Source organism: Leptonychotes weddellii, chromosome 6 (assembly GCF_054177405.1).
Source record: "Leptonychotes weddellii isolate Sample4059 chromosome 6, ASM5417740v2, whole genome shotgun sequence".
Lineage (NCBI taxonomy): Eukaryota > Metazoa > Chordata > Mammalia > Carnivora > Phocidae > Leptonychotes > Leptonychotes weddellii.
In genome coordinates, this window is record NC_138374.1 from 23466062 (window position 1) to 23485861 (window position 19800).

Sequence of the window (19800 nt, forward strand, 5' to 3'; positions counted from 1 at the left end):
TGTTAGAATTCAGTCTCTCGTCTGTTTTAGAAAGTGACTCATGACATGGACATGTGCTACGGGATGATGGGAAGCTTGTTTCGCAGCGGCTCCCGGCAGACCCTGTTTGCCAGTCAGGTGATGCGGTATGCCGATCTCTATGCAGCATCTTTCATCAACCTGCTCTACTATCCCTTCAGCTACCTCTTTAGAGCTGCCCATGTCTTGGTGAGTTAATAGTCTTAGGCTAGTAGTTACAATTAAGGTATACTCTTACTGCTAAAATCTGCAACCAGGTTTGTGGGTGGCACAGGGGATGTTTTCAGATTTTGTCAGGGAGAGCACAAGCAGGGGGAGCAGCAGGACCCCGGGATCATGACCTGAGCTGAAGGCAGATGCTTCACCGACTGGGCCACCCAGGCGTTCCCGGGTCTGTCATTTCTACTGTGCAAAAGCCCATGAGCTGGTTACATGGTTGCACAAAAGGGATCTCTCAGAAAGTAGGATCAAGATCGAATGTTACAGGGTATAATTTTACTCTGAAATGTATCGTATTAAAAGTTTGAATAGTGAAGACTTTCCTCTTTTGTTAGCGTTTATATAAAAACCGTATTTTTCTTACTTAGTAGTGCTGATATATATACTGATCTATAGTTCAGGACTTTTTTTTTTGGTGTGAATTAAGCATCTTTCTCCCTCATCTTTTCTAGTTTCCAGCTGTAATGATCTGGACAGCTTTAAGGGTTGAAGAAGAGAAAAAAGACAGGCAGCTTTAGGTAGTTCTAGGAAGACGCTTTAGTATCTGAATTGGGTGGGCCTCTGCACAGCCACCTAACAAGCAGGAGAAGGGGTTAGGATTTAGGAAACTGTTTTTCTGAACCTCTGACTTTGTTCTAGATGCCTCATGAATCAACAGTGGAACATACACATGTAGATATCAACGAGATGGAGTCCCCTCTTGCCACCCGGAACCGCACCTCAGTTGATTTCAAAGATACCGACTACAAGCGGCACCAGTTGACCCGGTCGATTAGTGAGATTAAACCCCCCAACCTCTTCCCACTGGCCCCCCAGGAAATTACACACTGCCATGATGAAGATGATGATGAAGAGGAGGAAGAGGAAGAAGAATAAGGAGGAAAACCAAAACTGAGCACCCATTAAACAAGCCTGGCAGGACTCAGAGGAGCAAAGGATGGGTTCTAGCGGTGGGTGGGGGAGCTCCGGCAAAGGTACATCTGGAAAGTTTCTGAAGACTTTAAAATATTCTAAGTTTTGTTTGCACTCTTTGCAGATGGTTCAAATTGTAGTGGAGTCTGTACTGAAAGAAAGTAAGGGTAAAGCTGGGCTGAACGGCATGCAGATGGCTCCGTCGTGGCTTGTGACACTGTTTCCTTGTCTTGTTTCATTCTCAGTATGTATTGGATACACCCCGGGTGGGGCAGAGTCCCAGAGTGGAGCAAGGGTGATGGGAAGAGGTGATCCAAAAATGTTACGTTACAAATTGTGCTCTTACTCCAAAATCCATCCTGAAATTTTCAGTGCATTACACATTATTGTATATCAGTGGAGAAATATATTGCTTCCATTATCAAATGTAGTCTTCTGTTAAGGTCAAGTTTCCTTTTATAAGCTCTCAAGTGTCCTCTGGCAGACTGGGGGCTTCAGCGGCCTTGCACAAGTATTTGGTTTGCTATAGGGCTGGTCTGGAATGCACTGCAGTGATTCTGTTCTGAGGTACAAGTCTTCATCTCTTCTTACATTTTTTTGATAGCAGAAATGTTTCTTATCAGAAACAATTTTTTTTCTCATCTGGGATCAATCTATAGAAAGAAGTTAGCTGCAAGAGGGCAAAGGAGCAAGCCCCGTGAAAAGGAGGAATCTCCTTCTTCCATTAGAGCATAACTGAGTGAATTCCTTAGTGTGGGCCAGTGTGGCTCATGCTATCCAGCCAGTGTGGCTCATGCTATCCAGAGTTCCAGCCTTCTCTAACCTCTAGGGTGGACGGCTGTAGTTCAAAGTCAAGCTTTAGAGGATGGGAAGAGGGCCCTGTAAGTCAGAACCTTATTAGAACTGAAGGTACAATCAATGGGAGTAAATTCTGAATCCCAAGAGAAATCACTTCTTGTTGTTTTGAACAAGAATGGATCATTACTGTGTACTTGAGGCTATTAGACGGCCTCACAGTGCAGAATGGCCTGCGGTAGTTCCAGTGGTAGTGGAGACTGGTACTTGACCCTCCGTACCTTCCTTCCGTTCTGCCTACTGGTGAACACAGAGGGTAGATTAGCTGCTCTAGAATTCAATAAAGTGTAATATTTCTAATCCTGACTCTGACCCCTTCCTGTAGCCTAACTGTAATTAACTGTTGGTCTTCAGGTGGGTTTCGGTTTGGCTAGTGACATCAGTTTGACATTCTCTTAAAGGAAATACAGTCTGGCATGACTAATGGTTCCAGTACTTAAAGAGGTCTCACAACTTTTCCATGGGACGTTTTTTGGTACAGGACTATGAGGTAAGGCTTTTTAAAAATGATTTTATAGGAAGGGAACACAGTTCAGTAACATAGCCGAGACCATATTACCTCATCACTTTCAGTATATGAGCTTTACATTAAGACTGGTATCCCTTAGGAATATATGCTACTTTAAAAGTAATCAGGTTACTGGGGCACCTGGGTGGCTCAGTCAGTTGAGTGGCTACCTCTTTCCGGCTGAGATCATGATATCCAGCTGCATGCTCAGCGGGGAGTCCACCTGAGAGTCTTTCCCTCTGCCCCTCCTCCCCACTTGCATGTGCTCCCTCAAATCCTAAAAATAAAAATAATCAGGTTACAAATATTGCAAATAGCACTTAAATACTGTCCCCATTTTAGAGAGTATGTTTGTGGTCACCCCAGCTCTCACTCAAGATGGGAGATGTTGCCCAGTTTGACACAGTCTTAAATTTGCTCAAAGCCAAATAATTTTGAAGGGACTTATTACAACTATAGAGCCTAACTTCTAATAGTACATTTACATATTTTCCCTTTCAGAGCAAGGATCATCATGAACACTTCGCTTTTAATTTACCACACTTTTTTTTGTATTGTGTTATCTGCATAAGATCTTATCTTTTTAAGAGTTTCTTTTTCTCCAGATGTCTGACAGTGGATCCAAAGATCGAGGAGTAAAAAGCACACAATTGGAAGAAGAATTCCACTGCTGGTCAGAGCTTTCTTCAGGACCATCAAAATTATTTTAAAGAGCTAGGATTCCATAAGCATCTACGACCCAGAGCAGAGTGTTGCTTCTCTGCATATTATTCCTGTTAGAAGAGTGTGCTAGGGAATTAGGCGGTCCAGGGGCAGATGTAGTTGAGCTTGCTAAAACATGAAAGTGAGTTTTTCTGTTGCCAACAGTTAAGGAAGCTGAACTTAATGTTTTTGTTTTGAACTGAGGCATGTTAGACTATGAGAACACAGATTTCCCAACTCTTCAAAAATCTCTTCCCTGGGCATTTGAAAAGCACCAGACACCCCTTCTGGGGTGCTAGACTGAACTCCCAATCTTAGGGCATGTACAGGGTTGACAGGGACCCTGCCACACCCAGCAGCTGGTCACAGGTGCAGCAGACCCCAGCGCTGCTGGGTTCCCTTTGTAAGAGGACTTGCCCCATTCATCTCTACAAAGATGGTCAGTATATTTCAAAAAATTAAAGCCAAGAAAGTTTAGTGTTCTGTTAGACCTTCAATTTTCTCCTACCATAAGCATAGCTCTGCTGAGACCTAAAATAAGAAAGCAGCCCTTCGAGCTACCCTTTCTAAGGTGCTTTTAGAAGTGGCTCTTAATAGAACTAGAATAACTTGGAGCTACAAATCCTTTAGTCATGTTACTGGTTTTAAGCAGCTACTTTAAAAAGCCACTTGCAGTGACATGTCAGACTTAAAAGTACTTTGTTCATGTTTAGATATTTCTAAATCAGATTTATTTATTCAAGAAATATTTTGTCAACAACTTTAAAGCCCTGCAGTTTTTCCAAGGCTGCCAGAGCATTTAAAAATACTCTTATTCACCACAAATAGCTCAAGACAAGTAAGTGCGTATCTAAGTCTGCATTAAGGGTGGGAGCCTTGTACACATTCCGTGTTATGGAAACTATTTAACCTTTCTTTGATGGTGGGAAAAATGGTAACTATGGTCCAGCTATTGCCATACCATCAATGGCCCAATTCCTCACTTGGTTTAGAAGTTTATATCTCAATACTTAGGTTTCTCATGACATTTTTATCTTGGTGACTAGAGAATAGGGCTCGTCTCAACGTTTTTTTCTTAAATGGAACAATTTCAAATGATACACAACTTTGGGAGGCCCTTAGAATGAAATCTCTACCGTGGAGCTACCCAAGCAGCCTTAAAAACAGAAGAAAAATGATACACACACTACCAGCAAACAGCAGGGAGGCCATGCCCAGCAGCCAGGAAGTAGAGCCAGGTGACTTCCAGTAAAACCCACAGCATCCCATCCTCCACCTCCACTAACGTGACCAAGCATTTCACACTGTTCTCTCACTGCTGAGTAGGTAGAAAGAGAAAGTAAGTCCTCTAGGAAAAGAATGCATTCGTTCACAGAATCAACAACGCATCTTTTTTCTGTAACCTGGCAACTCACCCATTTCCCTGTTGTCAGACAATAGCTCCATCCCAAAGCCACAGCAATCGGACTTGTTGCAACAAAGATAGGCAATTTCAAAAATAAAATACATGCAGTATTTTAAAGTTCCTCTGAAGACCTCTAGCACAAAAAAGTCTTCCCAGTGGAACACAGCATTTTTTCTCAAGCTTGCTGACTCTGTTACTGTAAGTCTAAGTACTTTATATTTTCTAATTTAAACCAGTTTTTGGTCTGGTCTATGTTCCTTCCTACGAACTAAGATCGCTTTGTTTCATTTTATTACTAGAAAAAAGGTGGATTAGACATTATTTCATGAATCATATTAAGCACAAATAGGTCCCCAGATGGTCTGCTCTCCCACTAAGCTCTTCCTAAAGCCATGTCTGGCCGGGGCTACAGAAAAGGCCTGCAGAGTCTGGGCCAAGATAAACCTCACCATAGGCACTGGCCCAGGCAACGAGTGCACATCCTTCCCATGGAGAACAGCAACAGGCCTTCTGAGTCTCACAAGTTCCTGAGATACTTGGAAGTATATGCCAAGCAAAACCTTTCCAACACTTAAAAAAAAAAAAAAAAAAAATTTATTAAATATCCCGTCCTTTTCTGAGGGTTCTCATCTTTGACTTGTGGGTATGGGTATTTTGAAGCAAGTAACTTCATTTTTGGACCCACTGCCCTCAAGTCAATGATGTAGCAGAATTGTAGTAAGGAAGCTGGCTCAGTCTAAACATTCCCGTCCTGCGTTGGCCTACTGTTTGAGCACTTCACAATCCCGAATCTCCCAGCAGGAAAAGCACTCTGACGAAGAACTCCTACAACTTCCTCCTTGTATCCTTAGGCCTTAGAGTCCTCCACCGGGGGAGAGACGGCATGCCACTAGAATGTCAGAGAAAGGGCCCCATAAAGCATTCCTTTGTTTTGGAATGTGACAGTATGAGCACAGATGTGAGGATCTTGAAGGGAAAATGATGAAACAGCCTTACAAAAAAACCCCAGAAAAACCAGGAGTTTATTAGCCATCTAATCTAATTCAATTTTTTGGCTCTACTAAAGAATTATTGCTATTAATTTGCATTACTTTCCTAAAGTATAAAGTTTTCAGGATTCAACTGCAGGTTATGAAAAGGTCATTCAGTTCGTACCAGTCATTTTTTTTCTACAAGACCCTCTGGCTGGTCACACTCTGTGTCCTCAGAAGTGCTGAGTTGACAAAAAGTGCTGGGAGCACAATTTGTATGAAATGGGAACCCCAGAGCTTTTTTTCATGATAAAGCTTCGTGACAAATGGACACACGGGCACCCCACGGATACAGAGACAAAGCTTAGGAAAATCTCAAACAGCAGGAAAAATCACCTCTACTTTTCTTGGGGGAATTCCCTGATTTGAACTCAGGACTCATCTAGACAAAGTGACTAAGGCAGGAAAAACAACAAAATAGCTAGCTGGGACTTGATGTATTGGACAGAGAATTCTTTCCCTGGCCCTGCTTGTTGCTTTCTTCTCTGCTTCTAAGGAAAGCAGACAGGCTCCCAAGAAGGTAACACGTCACTGGAATATAGATCTACCCCATTCTACTTTGAAGAAATTGGGGGTAACGACTGGGGAGGGTGGCGTGTCTCCAAGCCAGTCTCACCAGCAGTTCTTCACTGAGCTGTCTCCATCCACAGGGCAAGTGTATCATGGTTAAACCACGGTTTAACTGTGGGGAAAATAAGGGACCAGTCCCTAAGAGCACGATCCTCTGTGAATTTAAAATAGAGACAGAGTGGAGGGGAAAAGGATTCCAGAAAGACGTGATCTGGGGATGAATCACCCAGGGGCCGGGAAGCTACACCAGAAGACCTGCAGGGTCTGGTAGCACCTGAGTGATGCAGGTAAGAAGGAACCAGAAGACTCTAAAAGGCAGTGGTGATGGAAGAGGATGGGGGCCCCAACGCTGGGTTATCAGGGAAGGGGGATGCCCACTGCATCCTCAAGAGCATCTGGACACGACTCACCATGCTCAGGCCCGACGTTTGTGACTTGAGAGTGAACCACCTGTGCCGCCACCACACGTTGCTCCTAAGCTTCGCAGAGCAGAGGACCTCCGGAGCCGACCTCTTCAAGAGCCCGCGGAGAGCCCTGAACGAGGCCTCTGGTCTTGCCTAGGAAGAGACAGCTTGGACGTTTGCCCAGCTCAACTGTGTGCTGTTAGGGACTGAGTGGCAAGTGTGGGACAATTTGAGTGGATGCCCTCAGGGTCCTTAACTAAATGCTCCGACGGGACCATCCTCCTTGCCAAGGAGAACACCCCCCTGGAACCGGTGGTACCAGACTCCATGGCAGAGGTGGAGGCCCGGGGCTAGCATCCCTCTCTGGTCGCAGAAGACTTTGTGGTGTGTGGCCAGAGAAGTGCCCTGCTGTGTTGCCATGCTGACAAACGACCCCAGCGTTCTCACCGGGACAGCCGTGCTATTGGGCAAGGGGACCGAGGGCGGTGCCGTATAGATGGAGGAGGAAGGGAACACAACATCCACTGGAAGGGTGAACAGAAAATCATCCTTTATCTAAATAGAATAATAGAAATGAACAAAAACCTTTTAAAACAATCACAAAATTTACAAATAAATTGGTACAAAATAAATAGGAGAGATTGTAAATCTACAACATCGTTTGAATTATAAAATGCATTCATTATGACAATCAGCTCAGGAAACCTATACATGTCATTTGTGCTTCTTTAGGTTTATGTACACAGCTCTGAATACTGTGTTCAGAAAACTTCACTGCTGAGAAGCATGAAATGTACACTATGACACAGTCAAGGCCGAGGAGGATGAAAATCAGACACAAAGCAGGGTCTTATTTCAGGGCCAACGCAATGCTGGCATTGGGCCTCAAAACCATGAGAAGGCCTATTAGAAGCCCAGATGGGGAGGCAGCTTCCATGGTCCAGAGAGATGGATTCTGCAATCCAAGGTGGGAATTTAGAGGCCATCACTGTTGTGGGGCCAGTTTGCCAACCTGGCCTGGGAGGGTGGGAGTGAGGAAGAAGGCTCTGGTCTCATCACAGCGGACAGACCCCATCACCAGGAAACAACCTCTAAAGTATTTCGCAGAGGTACTTGAGAGCCCTGCCGTAACATAGGAGACCTGCCTCCCTCCTCAACCCAAACACTAGTCCATCAGGAATAGTGGCGGGCCCCAAAAAGAAGGGGGGGCAGGGATGCTAGGGTCAATGTAAGAGCAGCAACCTCTTTATGACAAAAACAGAAAACCACTGCCTTCTCAGCCACTTTAAGGGACAAGAGAACCCTAGGCTCCATGGACGAGGGGCTCTAGAAAATATCTCAGTCACAATGTACTAACAGTAGAGGCTTATGTACATAATAAATAATAATATAAAATAAAGCATATACATTTGTAGATTTAAAAGACTCCAGAAATAAGAGAAGTTAATGGACTGATACACTCCACCTTCACAGTAGACTTCAGACACGGGGGCTAACAAATCGGAAGCTAGGCTGGGGCTCTCTGGGGAATAAAAGTCCTGAGGCCTTATTCCTTCCCTTCTGCTCTGGGAGCCTGAGACCAGCTCTGTATACCAAGGGGCCTGGGCTTCCAGAAAAAGGGAAGGCACCCAAGTCCCACCAGGTCTATGTAGTAATTCTCTCCAAGGTGAACCTGAACAAGAATCTGGTCCCAAAGGAATCCCTTCCCAGGTGAATCCGTGTTGGTCAGATGTGGGCAGATGCCAGAAGATACCCTGCCAGGAGAGACAAGCCATTCTTCCAGTTCATGTTTAAACTCAACATAAAGTGGGTATTCAAACTCAAAGACACATATACTAAAGTCCTCCTCCTAGTACGTGTTGGAGCTGTGTACATAAAAACCTTGGTATACAAAGTCCTAGAACTTGACTCTCTTGCTACTAGAACCTTTGTTTCTATGTTGCTTCAAGTACAGCCTGGTATTTCCCATCAAAAGATATTTACAACAATTCTAGTGAAAGGAGGTCAGTGGCTCTGGCATACACAGAAAGCTTACTTGCGCTGAGCCAACCGCAAAGGGCTAAGAAGCCAAGACAGTCCCCAGGCCAAGATGGCAGGAGGGAAGCTGCTCCAAGCTCTGCAGTTGCTGTGAACTGCCATCACCTCCTTCTGTCCCTCGGGCTGACCAGGGACTCTGGACCCTTCGCTCAGGGCAGAAGGAAAACCAGCAAGTAGGCATTCACTGCAGGAAGAATGCCTGCAAGTGTTAGAGGAAAAAGGCCCACTGCCACAGCCTTGAGGGACAGTGACTTCAGCAAGCTTGGCAAGGGTGCACCACTCACCCTCAAATGGAGGGAAATGAACCTCATCTTAGAGTTCTTTGAAGTCATCTCTCTTATCAGCCCACTTGAATACAAAAGAAATATGAAAAGATAAAGATCTGTAAATGGCCCTGAGATATAAAAATCCACTGAGTAGGTTGCTCATTGATAAATTTACATCGGAAAGTTTCTGAATCACCCCAAACCACTTTCATACTTAATTCTCTAAATCCCTCCTAACTCTGGATCAATCCACAACTCACGCAAAAGTCCTTCCTTGCTGGACAGAAGCAGTACTAGCCCAGAGCTTAGAGTGGAACCAAACCCAACCCAGAAACTGTGTCCTCAGACACCGCACTGGTGCCCCAGAAGCCTCCACACCCTGAATTGCCAGCTCAATCACCCCCCTGTAAGAAAAACCTGTCTCTGGGGTCAAAAGCGACAGGGAGTTGTTCCTGTTGCTCAGGCCATCAGAGAACTTGGGTCATGTGGTGGGTGCCAAGCCAACCCTCCCTGGCAGCTGCTACTTTGTTAAGCACCCTTCCCGCCCCAGCCTGGGTGACTCTTTCGCTGGGGATCACCCCTGGCGAACCCTGGAGGAGTCTTGGGATCCTGGCCCAGGACAGGCAAAGAGAGCTACAGATCGCTGGCTGGTTTTCAGAAGATGAGAAGGTTGGGGTTTCTTCTTATTTCTGACCAGCTAGGACAAAGGCTCAATCGGCCAGGGTCTTCTCCTCAACCTGAGAGAATGTGAGGGCAGAAGTGCATGGTCCCTGCTTAGCCCAAATTCCTATTACTTCCATTCCTAGTGAAAATGCAGTTCTACTTGTGTCTACCACTATTTTCGTAGACTTGGAAAAGCTGGTCCTTTAGTCAGATGGTACTTGGGAGAGCACAGGTAAATCTATTCACAGTTAATGTTCCATATTCATGTGGAGTTCTGCATTCAACCTTTGCACAGAAGTTCCTTAAAATAACATTAGAAAATGGCAAGGTGCCCCCCCTTCCTCCCACATGGGGAAGCCAATCATGTCAGCATGGGCACCGAGCTCTTCCCTAAGTGAGGTGAGGAGGGAGGGTAGAACAGAGTTAAGTGGTGTGCCCTTTGAAATGCAAATCATGTAAGAACCAAGACTTAAACTAGTGGACTAGCACCCCAGTGTCCACCATCCATACACATCTTAATGGTCTGTTTTCCTAGAAGTTTAAATATATGATTTTGGGCTTGCCTGATGAATATGGAACAGAGAGAAATAAAGGGAAAGAACCTGTAGGGCAGTAGGAAAACCCCCCCCCAAAAAACAAAACCCTCTCATTTATAGAGACAAAGCGGACTGTCCTGGGAACATCTGGCTACTAGGGATCCAGTTTCTGGTGGAACCTCTGGGATGCTACAGTGGCCAGAAGCAGGAGGCGGCCCTGTCTGGTTCCACAGAGCCAGGGCTGGAAGCCACCGCAGACAGGCGCTGGGTCTGACAACGAGGGCTCCCGCAGCATTCAAGACCCCAGCACCTGGTCTGCGCCACAGCCCACTCCCCGCCACACTCACGAAGCCAGCAGCTCCAGGGGAGGATGATCTAGCCGCCGTGCAAGTCTAAGACCCGGCCGCTGCACATGGAGATCTCAAACGTTTGACGGTCTTTCTCCGCGGACTCCCTTTATAGACATCTAACTTCATAGAACTTCTAAGCCAAAATCATTGTGCTGCCCAGTGAAGCCACGAGCCAGCGTTTCTCCTTCAACAGCCTGCAGGTAGTTTCCAGAGGGAAAGTAGGGCCTGGGAGAAGAATCTGATCACTCAAGACAGTGAGTGTGATCCGAAGGGTCTTGAGCTTTCCCCAAAGCAGATGTAACTACAGCCGGGAATTATTTTTGATTCCCTGTTGTTATAAAATATGAATAATCCAAGGTAAAGACTGGTGTGGAGAAAACAAATACAATCTCGGGAGGCTAAAATTTCACCCTCTCGGAGTAGGAGCCCGCACGGCAAAGCCGCCCCGGCCAGCAATGCTCCGCGGACGTCCCCAAAAGCTGCCACGCTGAGCGGGTATGATCGTGGTGAGAAGTCAAGGAGCCAGCAGCTGGCTCTCACAGAGCTTTAGGATTTCATAAAGGAACGGCGGGGCTCTGACAAAGACCCAACACATTAACGCTGATTCTAGAAGCTCCTTCCAGAAGCAAGGCACCCTGAGACAGGCTACGTGTGGACAAGCAGATCGGCAGGGAGAGGCTGAGGCGGCAGAGATTCTGCAAGTCCGAGGAAGCAGGGCCGGGCAGGCCGGGCTCCACCAAACCACCAGGAAGGCCAGCGCTGTCTGGGCCCGGAGTAGGAGTGTGCTTGGGGGGTGGGGGGGGGCACGCCCCTTGCGAGACCCGGGGTTCGTTTCCTTAGGGGGAACTCGTCTCTGCGCACCCTGGGGACAGTCCCAGTTCCCACACCACAAGGGGGCTGTGCTCAGCTTGATGCGTCTTAGAAACCGGGACCTTTTAACTTGGACGGATCTGTTTATAAAAGGGGATACTCGTGGGCCGGGGTCCCACTAACATTAAGCTACAGAGCCGCGGGGGCTCGCGGCAGGTTGGGTGCCAGCAGCAGCGTAGGGGGCGCCCCTATGACCCTCACTAAGGGGCATGGCACCTGACGAGGAAGACCCTCTAGGACGGACACCCCGGAGGAAATACTGTGGTAAACGTGCCTGGGACACTGGAGCCACCAAACCGCTTTCCATGTTGCCGGTGACTCCCCAACCACAGCTCCCCTCGGCCCAGAGCCCAGGCCGGGGGACACGTTCCTACCTTGAGGAGGGAGAAGGAAACTGCCGCTTGGCCCGGGGCTTCCCTTCGACCAGTGCGACCCAGCGACTAGAGGCAGCGCGGAGTAGCAATCCTCCCCGCGCACCGCGGTCAGCGCGCGGCCCAGTCCTCGCGGACGAACGGACATCGCCGACAGAACGCGCTATCCCTTGGGCTAACACTTAAAACAGATAAGATCGGTGAGAACTCGATCCCTCAAGACGTACCTCCTGACATTTTCACTGCACGTGATGAATTTGGTATTAAAGTAAGGCGGAGACACACACGAAATGGCCACGACACACATTTGGTTTCTGAATCCCTGTTTGGGGCCAAACCGACCCGGGGCTGGACAGGCAGCCTCTCCGGCGTGGGCCGCATCTGAGGCGGGAGGCGCAGAGGGCCTCGAGCGAGGACCACAGCCACTGCTGGGCCCCAGGAGCCCAGGGACAGAGGGGAAGAGGGACAGGGAGCTCCCTGGGAGGAGGAGGGGCGGGGGCCGGCCGTCCCCAGAGTTCCCTCCCTTAAACACCTGGGTCTGGCAACGCCTTCTGGGCACAGCGCCCAGCGCGCCGCGGGCGGCCCAGCTCCTTTCCGGACAATTACGTCATCCCGGTGGGAAGGGGAGGAGCTTCGACTCCACACCACGCGGTTACTCAAAGGCCCTCTGGAAGATTTCCATTTGGCATCTGTGTAGCAGCATCCTGGGTTAACGAGAGCAAGGACGGGGAGGCGGGTGGCGGCGCTCTGGAGGCTGGGGCGCTGGGCTGGGGCGGCGGCCTGGCTGGGCCGGAGAATCCAGGCTGGAGGAGGGCGCCATGAAGTCACCTTGCCTCTTGCCAATGATAAACCATGGGCTTCAAATTCATTAACATTCATTTTGGTGATAAAAATTCCTTAGAGTAGGAGCAAAAAATCACATTCCAAGCAAATGTTAAACCTTTCTGAGGGAAAGGGACACGGTTAAACATTAACTTAAAACAACACTGAGCTCACGGAGGCGACTGCAGGCCCCGCGCAGGCCCCGCCCCACAGTGGGACAGACCTGGCAGGTCTGCAACGCAGTTTTCTTCATTCATCCTTCAAGTTCCACAGCGACACCCGCTGGGCACGGAGGAGGCGCGCCCCGCCCGAGGAGGGCCGCGAAGGCCGAGGGAGGAGGAGCGAGTCCATTCGGTTCGGGTCACATCAGGGAGTCACGGCAGAGTTCACACAGAACAACGTAAAACTCTGCAAAAGACACTATTTAAAAACATGATCTCTTGGGAAAAAAAATAAAACCGCAACAATTTCCAACTTCATGCAGATTGAGGAAGGAGGAGAGTGAATAAAGATAAAAGGTACAACTGAAAAAATAAACATGATTCTATTTGGGTGGAAGAAGTTCATCTCCAAAATCTTGAATGCCATGCCCTAGCTGCTGATGTCACACCTCTAGTTTCTGCTCCTGCCCTCGCCATCCTCCGCCGCTGCTTCCGGGAAGGGGACAAAGTCTTTGGTCTCAGGATGTTGCAGGATGCAGCATGGCACACAAGCTCACACTAATGGGATTCACGGTCAGCTGGCCTGGGGCCTTGGGAGTGGGGGGTGAGGGTCGGCGGGGGGCGCCCTAGATGGCCCCTTCACTGTGCAGGCTGTGGTTGGCCTTGTTGTGTGTCACACAGTTCTGTTCATTGAGCAGGTTGGCGGTCTCGTCTGGCAACCCGTCGTGCAGCTCCGTAAGAGTCAATTCAATTTTAGTGTTTTCACTGTCTGAAGACTGAGGAGTTTTGTCCATCCGGGATGCCATCAAGGCATTTTGGTATTGCTGTCTTGAGATCTGGGGCCAGAAGATGGTACAGAAGACAAACCAAGAGAACGCTTATTTTTAGGTGTTCTTGTCCCGACACTGTATTACATGTTAGAGTCCCCCGAAAGGCCCGCATAGGTTTTTCTAGGAAAATATCATCCTCAAATATAAACTGAGCCACTTTTCAAGTTCAAGTGGACTCTGGCAAACAAGTCAGTTTTTACTGATATAAGCCATTTCCAAGTTTTTGTCTCAAAATTTCACAGAGACTGGAAAATGGAGATAGGCTTCCATCAGCTGAAGCTGGCTCGTTCTTCGGTTCAAAAGACGTCTTTATTCCAGACTAAGAAAAGAACCCTGTCTCAGGCAAAGGAGAAGCAGAGAGTTCTTCCCACCCCATCTCAGCAAGTCTTCAGGGTCTCCGATCTCAGCCCTTCGGGGACCACCCAGACTCACTAGAGCCACGAGCTCATGAGGACTTGCTGGAAAAGGTTTATTCTTTTTCTGTCTCCAGCTCTCACTCCTTGAGCGAGCCACCTCTGGCTCAGCAGCTCTTTTGCCCGAGCCAGGGAGAGATGGTCTCCCCGAGCTGGTGTCCCGGCCGGGCACAGGACCTGGAGGTGGGGCACCCAAACGACAAGGGGAAAGCCCAAGGCCAGGGCCGGGGCGCAGGACAGCTTGCCATGGCAGGTCACCTCCAGTGGCCGGGCCCAGCCAAACCACACGCTCTTCTCTTACCTTCACAAACTGAAGGTCAGAAAGGGCTCGCACTGAGTAGTCAGGGATGTAGACTTGAAGGAACGAAGAGTTGAGCTGATTATTGCTGCTCCCCAGTGTCGGCGTCACGGCGTCAATCCGGTCACTTCGGCTCAGAGAGTCTGAGTGGTTCAAGCCACAGGGGCGAGGAGGCGACTTGTTTTCACCTAGAAAAGGAAAAGCAAACCCCAGAACCTTTTAAGTGAGGTACATAGAACCAACAGAGTCAGCTCTTTATTTTCTAAATAATAAAAAGTAGTAATAGACCAGTTCGGATGCCTGAGCGTCGTACAGCTCACCAACTAGAGGACCCCCCCCGCCCCGGCGTCAGCAAAGGGTCCGTTCAGTTCCCCTGCTCGGCCCTGTTCATGCGCACACAGTCCTTCCCCAGGTTCTGACCGCACCTGGGCCAGGAGCATCCCTGAGTGCCGTGAAATGCACAGAAGCTCCCAGAGAGAAAACATGGGGCGTGGGAGGGCAGCACTTTGTTATTTTGCCAGAAGCAAAAGCAAAGTACTCTTGAGAATGTTTGTAAATCAGTATGTGTTTTTTTCAGTTTGTTTCTCTTTTTTATTTTTTTTCAATATGTGTTTTAAAGGGATCCAAAGAGTTCTGTCTGCTCATACCATACCATATCCCCCAGCTGAACCTATTATCTTTGTCTCTGACCCCAGTAAAATCCCCATCAGGCATCCAAAGTGTGTCTCAGTGTTTCAGGAACACTAGACGACACCAAACTCTTAAAAGGCTTAAGGGACCGTAGGTGCTGCCGGAGTCTTTGAGAAGATGGACAGTATTCGTTCGTTTAAACAAAGTGAAAGGAAATTCAGTGAGTTTAGTGTTGTTGCTCTCAAAAGCAAGGTGACTGTAGCTTCTAACGTACATTTTGTTGAAAATAAAACCCACCCTCACTCTCACCAAAGCTTCCTCCATTTTTGCTTTTCCAATCAAATCTATTCCACAAATATTAAAGTGGGTGTTCACACCGGATAGGCCCTGACCTGCGTTAATGTCACAGGACTGGAGGGGACCAATTCTGATGGAGATCAGGCTGGTCCGTCTTTGCAGCATGCCCCTGACAGATACTTCCACAGAGGAGCTGGCCCTCGGCTGGTCCTGCCCTTCAACTCATCCACATCTGCCATCGCGCCCATCAAAATCCACCCCCTCAGACTGACGTGGCAGTCTCTCCCTCCACTCTGTAGAGCTCCACTGAGGGACCGCCACTCCTCTGCTACTTGAAAGAGCCCTGAAAAGTCTGAAGATAGTTGTGTTCTCCTTCAGCCTCTTCTCGTCCAGCTTCGACATCCTTCGCATCACGTTTTGTCACCCCTTACCCCGTCCTGACCACCCTCTGAGATTCCTTCAACTCAGTAAATGTCCCTCTTAAAATATGACAACCAGAACAAACCGTGGTAAGTACTCAGTGAACCCCAAATGGCCAGTTCCCTTTCTCCTGAAACTGTCAAGCACAACTTCCCCTATAATTCTGTCAGATTTTCTGTTGTTCAGAATTAAACTCAGAGTAGCCGTTCCTCTGGTTGCTTCTACTTTTCTTCTGACAGAACAAGGCAAATGAGTAATCTATCACCTTTTCTCTTCAGCAGAAGGGAACTTTGGTCAGATGACCCAACTCTGCTAAGTCTCAGATTCCCTGTCTACCTGTAGAAGGTGGGTAATAGTTCCCGGCCTCGTAAAGTCTGATGAGGATTCCAAAGGAGGTAATGTACAAAGTGCTTGGCACAGCACCTGACACCTAATAAATACCCCAGCAATAAGCCTAGTTAACATTATTCTATTTCCTGTTTGCCTCATCCCCCACCTGTCCGCCAGGTGCCCAACCTCAGGTCTGAGCCTTTCTGTACTTGTGAGAGGATCACCCGGGCTGACAGATGGAATTGTTCTTTTGGAAACGAGGGATCCCACTGTATCCCTGGGCTTTAGCCCCAAATCACATCACCATTTCTATAGACGGTGTTATAATTTAAAAGTTAAAAAACCAAAACGTTCACTCTGCTTCCTGATCAGACTGTGCGTCGGCAGGCAGACGTCAGAGGCCCTACTTCTGAGTCTCCTTTCCTCCTCAAGAGGATTACAGGGCAATTTCTCTGGTTTCCCCAAGGTATCTAAACCCCTAGTCCATTTCCTCTCATCTCTTTTTGTGAGATGAGCCCTTGCCTTTGCCAGGAACCCATTGCCTGGCGTCCCGGCTGCCGTGTGGGAAAGCAGACCCTGTTTTCCGGAACCCCTTCTGCAGCAGCGAGTGTGACAGGGACCCAGCACGACCAGCCTTTCGTGGACGTGCAGTGAGACAGGAGTATTCACACCAAGGAGAATAAAGACTTTAAGTGGCCAGCCCCCAGTTCAGGTCACATTTTGTGGCCAAATTTATGTGCCAAATTTTTATAATAATTATGATAATTAATTAATTCCTCTTATGCCTTCTCAGCATTGTTTTTTTCCGCTCTTCAGTCATCTCACCTAGGAATTCTTTCTTTTTAGGAGTAAGCCAGAAAGGTACTGTAAAGAAACACTCCCAGCCTCCTCCATCAGAGCCACAAAGCACCTTTTGGAATAGGCTGGAAATCACTGGTTTAGTTCAACCTCCACTTATTTGGTATCAAATTACTATAATGCCAGCATCCTGAAGGCCTGCACCCACAAAATGGTGTTTTGTTTTGTTTTTTAATTATTACAGGAACAGATAGAGTGGACACGGCTCAGAAATCTCTAAGTTCCATGGGAAAAGTAAAATACAAATGACATTTTGTGAGCTTCATCCAAAAGTCACTTTTTTTTTTTTTTAAAGTCACTCTTGTTCAGCACTTGTGGTATTTTAAATAGGTAGCAGATGCTGGCAAACAAAATGGGGAGAAAACACACAAACATATATACTGACACACAAATACATATTTCTGTGCATATGTATGTATGTTGTGTGCACCGGTATGTTTATTCCGCCGGCTGGTCTGAGTCAAACAGTCCTATAAATAAGATCTTATCCCCACACCCCCCAAGCTTTTTCAGAGCAAAGACCTGAGGGAACATTAGCTTCTTTCTAGGACAAGTATTGCCTCCTTTACTAAATATCAGCATTTGAGAGTTTTGCTGAACTTCGATTAGGAAACGCCAATTTCATCAGATTTTAAGATATAAGCTGTGTGGAATGAAATAAATACAGAAAAACTATACTCCCAAAAGCTCAGCAATTTTAATTAAAGAAAGATTAAACCTCTGCCTTTCTTTTTAGCTGCTGGACGTATTAGGCAGGCATGACCGAACTCTCCTGCAGGGCAGGCAGCCGGGGAGGAATGTGCACAGCACTCGTTCAAAACAGAGAAGGAGACAGGACAAGCAGGGCCACCCGCCTGTTGGAGGCGGGGACGCACGTGCCCCGTTCGTGTGGCTGCTGGGACAAGGACCAAAGCAACCGAACCGAGAACGCTGGGGCCTCTGCAAACTCCACACGCCCTGACTTTGCTGAGGTCAAAGAACCAAGAGCAGCCCCCTTGTGCTGCCCTGAAAGCCCAAGGTCAGCGGTGTGGGTGGGCCAGGCAGGGAGCAGTGATGATCCAGGCCGGCACCGCGCTCGCTTTCTGCGGGTCAGCAGTGCTCCCGCCCACACAACGCCTGCCAGGCTCCCGAACCCTTCCCACGGCTGCTGTGGGCTTCTCCGTTCCTGGACAGCTCACTACCGTGTGTGGACACGTGGAGAGTTCGAGACCTCCAAGAAAAACTGCCAACAGCCTCGACCACATAAAGGGAACCGATCTGGCCGGCCAGGCTTTGGCGGGGTGTCAAGGGAAGCAACCGGAAGAATTACGAAAAGGAAACATGCAGAGTTACCTGGAGAACCTGCTGCTAACAACTCTGTTCTGCTGACAACAAAGGTACGAGACAGGGACAAAGGAACTGAAAAATGGAGAAAAACAGGGTGAGACCATATCAAAAGGCAAGAAAGGAGATCTCTGCACTCAGGGGACAGGAGTGGATACCGGTTCTACTAATATGAGCATTCAATTCCAGAAACGCAAAAGCCTATATGATATTATGGAAATTTAAAAAGGAACACACACTGCTTTCCAGGAAGAGTAATACAGGGAGGCTGAAATCAGAAAAAAATCCTCTTCAAATGCTTCTCTACTAACCTAGAAATCTCTTAAGCCATTAATACTCTATTGGGGCTTATAGCTCAAAACGTGCTCTTCTTAAGGATTTAAATCACAACGAGCCACACAAAAGGGGGACTCAATTAATCAACTGACCCAAGAGCATGACCCAAGCTGCCCACGCCAACAGGGCCGATAGCGTCCCTCCCTGTGGCAAAGCAGTTAGTTATTCACTTCACAGACATCCTTAGTCTCGTAATTTTGACCTGATATTTTGAATTGTTTTGGAATACTCTGAAAGTTCAAAGTATTAAAGGACAGTAAATAAAGAACATTAGGCACAGGTCTCCTGGGAATGTCGGACCAAAGTCATCCTCATCACTGCTACCCAGAGAGCTACAGGTCCGTCTGATTGAAAAGTCCAATCAACACTGCTCTCCCTGGCAGGAGTCCTATTTCTTGGGCAGGGTTTTGTTTTTGGTTTTGGTTTTTTTGGGGTATTTTTTATTTTTTCTTATTTTTTTAAACAAGATTTGAGAGAGAGAGAAAGAGAGAAAGCACGAGCTGGGGGGCAGAGGGAAAGGGAGAAGCAGACTCCCCACTAAGCAGGGAGCCCGATGCGGGGCTCGATCCCAGGACCCTGAGATCATGACCTAAGCTGAAAGCAGACGCTTAACTGACTGAGCCACCCAGGCGCCCCTCTGTTTTTTGTTTTTAAATTGCAGTATAATTGACACGCAATTGGGCAGGTCTTGAAACTGATTACTGTAGGATTTTTCTAGGCAATCAATATTAAGAAATAGAAATATTATCTTGAGATGAGGACACTAACTGTATCTCTCAATGAATATACAAAATCCCAAATCCTACTTGTCAAGTAAAGTACTGGGCTTTGTAATAAGTAAGATGCTATTAATGACGGGTGCCTGGGTGGCTCAGTCGTTGAGCGTCTGCCTTCGGCTCATGTTATGATCTCAGGGTTCTGGGATCGAGCCCCACATCGGGCTCCCTGCTCAGCGAGGAGCTTGTTTCTCCCTCTCCCAGTCCCCCTGCTGGTGTTCCCTCTCTCAGTGTGTCTCTCTCTGTCAAATAAATAAAATCTTAAAAAAAAAAAAGATGCTATTAATGAGATCTCCTTCCTTCCTTCCTGGCATTTCCCAATGAGGCCAGGCCGCTGCAGTCCCACAGGCTTGCTCTATGGGAGGCCTGCTCCTCAGCTCCTTTTCTGAATAGGATTTGCCTTTACATGAACCCACAGTTCATATAAATCGGGCTAATGTTTAGGTTTCAAGAATCAGTGATTGGTACGATTGTATCCTTACTCTTGTAACTTTCTTTTCAAAGCCACCTTCTGAATCTGACTCTGCTAACCTGGGGCTAATTCGAGGCTGGCTGCCCAACAGCAGTCACAAGGTCAACACCCAGCTCT

The 19800-nt window shown here is 47.7% G+C and overlaps 2 protein-coding genes across 13 annotated transcripts in view; one reads left to right on the forward strand and one right to left on the reverse strand.

The window, feature by feature from the left end:
- NT5C2 (5'-nucleotidase, cytosolic II) overlaps positions 1 to 2310 on the forward strand; it is a 77702-nt gene extending 75392 nt beyond the window's left edge. For all 9 annotated transcript variants that reach the window (XM_081822836.1, XM_081822837.1, XM_081822841.1 and 6 more), the window contains 2 exons: positions 31 to 207; positions 877 to 2310. In XM_081822836.1, coding sequence (XP_081678962.1) covers positions 31 to 207; positions 877 to 1113 — 414 coding nt within the window. In that variant the 3' untranslated portion in view covers positions 1114 to 2310. The remainder of the gene's footprint in view (positions 1 to 30; positions 208 to 876) is intronic.
- Positions 2311 to 7157: 4847 nt separating this feature from the next.
- The window catches only part of CNNM2 (cyclin and CBS domain divalent metal cation transport mediator 2), a 138744-nt gene continuing 126101 nt past the window's right edge, over positions 7158 to 19800 (reverse strand). The window contains exons 6-8 of one of the 4 annotated variants that reach the window (XM_081822812.1): positions 18109 to 18174; positions 14245 to 14429; positions 7158 to 13536 (exon numbers count right to left, since the gene is read on the reverse strand). In XM_081822812.1, the coding sequence (XP_081678938.1) occupies positions 13327 to 13536; positions 14245 to 14429; positions 18109 to 18174 (461 nt within the window). In that variant the 3' untranslated portion in view covers positions 7158 to 13326. Of the gene's footprint in view, positions 14430 to 18108; positions 18175 to 19800 lie in introns of all 4 variants that reach the window. The other 3 variants (XM_081822813.1, XM_081822810.1, XM_081822811.1) reach the window with 3 other exon arrangements.